This window comes from Sinocyclocheilus grahami, unplaced genomic scaffold (genome assembly GCF_001515645.1).
Source record: "Sinocyclocheilus grahami isolate Dianchi unplaced genomic scaffold, SAMN03320097.WGS_v1.1 scaffold38.1, whole genome shotgun sequence".
Lineage (NCBI taxonomy): Eukaryota > Metazoa > Chordata > Actinopteri > Cypriniformes > Cyprinidae > Sinocyclocheilus > Sinocyclocheilus grahami.
Window position 1 is genome coordinate 2,534,742 of NW_015505217.1, and position 4,452 is coordinate 2,539,193.

The 4,452-nt window shown below is 36.3% G+C and overlaps 1 protein-coding gene across 1 annotated transcript; it reads left to right on the plus strand.

The window, feature by feature from the left end:
- Positions 1-1,115: 1,115 nt before the first annotated feature.
- Positions 1,116-2,038, plus strand: LOC107581867 (C-C motif chemokine 4 homolog). The gene is made up of 3 exons (XM_016267537.1): positions 1,116-1,240; positions 1,588-1,711; positions 1,806-2,038. The coding sequence occupies exons 1-3, from the start codon at positions 1,171-1,173 to the stop codon at positions 1,885-1,887; spliced, it is 276 nt and encodes a 91-aa protein (XP_016123023.1). The 5' UTR covers positions 1,116-1,170; the 3' UTR covers positions 1,888-2,038.
- The last annotated feature ends 2,414 nt before the right edge of the window (positions 2,039-4,452 follow it).

Sequence of the window (4,452 nt, forward strand, 5' to 3'; positions counted from 1 at the left end):
GATAAAAAATAATAACACACATCAGTATATACAGTAATCATCTAAGTAAGTAAAACATATTAATAATCTATAGAAAATGTTAATAATTTACATTTTGTATACTTTTTTCTAAATCTAAACTTATTAGAATAGCATAATAATAATTGTAAGTTTTAATATTTTTGTTGTAAAATATTTAATATTACATACTATTTTAATAGTATATATAATACTATTATATACACTCTTAAAAATAAAGGTGCTTCACGATGCCATAGAAGAACCTTTTTGTCTAAATGGTTCCATAAAGAACCTTTAACATCTGAAGAACCTTTCTGTTTCACAAAAGGTTCTTTGTGGCGAAAGAAGGTTCTTCAGATTATAAAAAGCTAAGAAAGAGATGGCTCTTTAAAGAACCTTTGCCTGAATGGTTCTTTGTGGAACCTAAAATGGTTCTTCTATGGCATCGCTGTGAAGAACCTTTTGAAGCACCTTTATTTTTAAGAGTGTACTAGTACAATATTTATATAATACATAATTATATTTGCATCAAGATTTCCTCACATTATGAAATCTCTTAGAGTAAGTGTTCTTTTTGTTAATGAATTATGCATGAAGTTATAACAAAGCATTTCCATTGTGTACTACAACACGTTTCCACTGTAGTTTAATATCTGCATATTGAAAACCCACGTCAGTGGTCATGTACTTTTTTTCCTTTGTACATGCTGACTGTGGAAAGTGAATTTGCCACATGGAATCGATGAATTAGCCTTCTGTGATTTGGACATAAAGGATGGTATACAAGAGTAATTCAGATGTTATTTTACACAAGTGTTACACAAGTTTAAAAACCTTTTTTAAATTTCTTATAATGAGCATCAGCAAAAAAACAACAAAAAAAACCCTGCACTGTCTGATGATGTGCTGTAAACTTCTGACTCCTGTATTTTATCTTCTCACGATCTCTGCTTGCAAAAAGCAACCCAGTATAGCAAATATGATTCTCCGTGTGGGCTTTGAAGAAGAGGAGGGGGACTGCAGTACACTTTCTTATCAAACCACAGATCTGAGTTCCTATCTAGCATCACGTCTGAAAGCATTTAAAAATGTGGTGCAGACTCAGTTTTGTCTCAGACAACTGAAACAGCTCATTATCAAAGCTTGAAGATCAACTTCAGATCAGAAACCATGAGGGCATCTTCTTTGTGTCTGGTGTTCGGGCTGGTCCTGCTGATGGCCTGGACTTCTGAGGCTCAACGTAAGTTCTCTTGAAGTACAGTTTTGCTTCTGACTAAATTGTTATCTACATAAGACATAAAGTTCCACATAAATTTAAAGTGACTAAAATGGATACAGCCAGGTAACATAATGGAATCTTTTGCATGTTTCATTTGTGCATGTTTAATGAATTTTATATTCTCCTGTAAGCAACAAAACATATATACAGAGCTTAAAAAGAACCCAGAAACAAACCAAAATGCAGATTAACCATCCAGATATGATCCTTCATGGTTCTAGAACGGACCTTTATTTTGAAGGATGAGTAATACCAACTCATATTAAAATGTAACATATTTCATAAATGTATATATAATTTTATCTCAGCAAAAGCAGTTGCCCATGCAGTTCCTGAGAGTTGTTGCTTCGATTTTGTCGACTTCCAAATTCCAACCAAAAGAATTGTGAGTGCTTTGAAGACCGGTTCAAATTGCCCTGTCGCTGGCATTGTGTAAGTATTTAACTCTGAAATATATCATTTAGAAAAATTATATAAAATATAAAACAAAATAAAAAAATAAACTTATATATACTTTCACCCTCAGGGTTAAAACACCAAGAACGGAATTTTGTGTGAAACCAAACGAGGCTTGGATTCAGAAAGTAATGAAAAAGGGTCAAAAATGAAAACTCAAAACATGTGCACAAAATAATACTGTTATTGCTTTATTCAACTGTCCTTTCCTATCAAATGTATTTTTTTGCATCTCCTTATAAATACTGCAAGATATTGAATGTCAAAACTCATTTCATCTATGCAAATAAATATTAAAATGTACTGAGATTACCTGGTGTCAGACTAATTTGAATGTTCAAAATATTAATTATTAGCATAAATAGTGTGAAAGACAGCATGACTGTCATCAGCATAACATCTAATGTTTAATAATGTACAGTTACAAGAACAAAATGGTAGCCTAACATAAAAAAAATCAGCAATTAGCTTAATTAAACTAAATACAAACACATATACTACTACTACTACTAATAAAACATGTGTTGCATAATGACAAACCTGAAAATATATCATTTGTGATCGTGGGTATTGCCCTTTACAGTATTTTTAGATATAACTCATTTAGGTTGAATAACCAAGCCCTGATCGGATGAGCCCCAACAGCTAAAAGTCCAAGTCCTATCCATTAAGAGGAAACAAACTGCTCTCGGCTCAGCTTAAGAATATGTTTAGAGACATATCTGTATTGCTTTTTGGATACATTCAACCAGAATATTTGCTTGTGGTTGTAGGTCCAGGAAACTCAGTAGTGGTGGGCGTTTAAAACAGTGGGTATCAAACCTCAGATCTGAGTTTATAATCGGAGAAAATATTTGAAGTGTGAAGCAGACTGTAATTCACTTAGATTTCTCCAAAAGCTCATCAAAGCCTGCAGATCGACTTCAGATCAGAAACCATGAGAACATCTTGTGTTCTGGTGTTCGGACTGGTTCTACTGATGGCCTGGACTTCCGAGGCTCAAAGTAAGTTTAAATGAGCTATTTGCGTATTTATAAAGGTGTACACAATTTACAGTAACACAAGGATACAGTTGTTCTGCAGAGAAAACAATCATATTTAGTATAAAATGTGTTGTTTTTTTGTTTAACCAACAGCTGAAGCTTTTCCAGTCTCTGAAAGGTGTTATTTCAGTTTCATAGACTTATAAATTTCACACAATATCATTTTTTTTGCATATTTTGTCACAAAAATGTAAACAAATATTGAATGTGAACTTTTTCCTTCAGGGTTTCAACATCTATAGGCAAGTTTTGTGTGCAACTAGACAGTGCTTGGAGAAACGTGAGCTTTATCATTGAAAATGCAGCATTTGTATCCAAAATAATGTTTAATGTTCAGAACCATTTCCTTTCTAACTAGTTCCATTTTTGTTTTGTCTCGTCATTGACGGAGATAATGTGACAGAACCGGAAAACCTTACATCACCTAATCTCCAAAAATAATGTTAGAACCATTTCCTTTCTAACTAGTTCCATTTTTGTTTTGTCTCGTCATTGACGGAGATAATGTGACAGAATGACAGAACCTTACATCACCTAATCTCCAAAATATATCCTGGCAAACCGCTCAACCAGCCCTCTGCCAATACCCATGTCAGCAAATGACCACCAACAACCACCCTACTGAAGAAAACAGATCCTACCCCAAAGACAACCACCCCAACAACCACCCTACTGAAGAAAACAGATCCTACCCCAAAGACAACCACCCCAACAACCACCCTACTGAAGAAAACAGATCATACCCCAAAGACAACCACCCCAACAACCACCCTACTGAAGAAAACAGATCATACCCCAAAGACAACCACCCCAACAACCACCCTACTGAAGAAAACAGATCATACCCCAAAGACAACCACCCCAACAACCACCCTACTGAAGAAAACAGATCATACCCCAAAGACAACCACCCCAACAACCACCCTACTGAAGAAAACAGATCATACCCCAAAGACAACCACCCCAACAACCACCCTACTGAAGAAAACAGATCATACCCCAAAGACAACCACCCCAACAACCACCCTACTGAAGAAAACAGATCATACCCCAAAGACAACCACCCCAACAACCACCCTACTGAAGAAAACAGATCATACCCCAAAGACAACCACCCCAACAACCACCCTACTGAAGAAAACAGATCATACCCCAAAGACAACCACCCCAACAACCACCCTACTGAAGAAAACAGATCATACCCCAAAGACAACCACCCCAACAACCACCCTACTGAAGAAAACAGATCATACCCCAAAGACAACCACCCCAACAACCACCCTACTGAAGAAAACAGATCCTACCCTAAAGACAACCACCCCAACAACCACCCTACTGAAGAAAACAGATCATACCCCAAAGACAACCACCCCAACAACCACCCTACTGAAGAAAACAGATCATACCCCAAAGACAACCACCCCAACAACCACCCTACTGAAGAAAACAGATCCTACCCTAAAGACAACCACCCCAACAACCACCCTACTGAAGAAAACAGATCCAACCCCAAAGACAACCACCCTACTGAAGAAAACAGATCCTACCCAGTCTACGCATTTTTGTAAGTTCTGTTCTCCAAATATGGTCAAATGTGAAGTGCTACAAAGAACCATAAGAACCTTCAAATACTGTTCTGCTGTTTTCTGAAGGAGCAGAGTTGTTGTTTTTGTT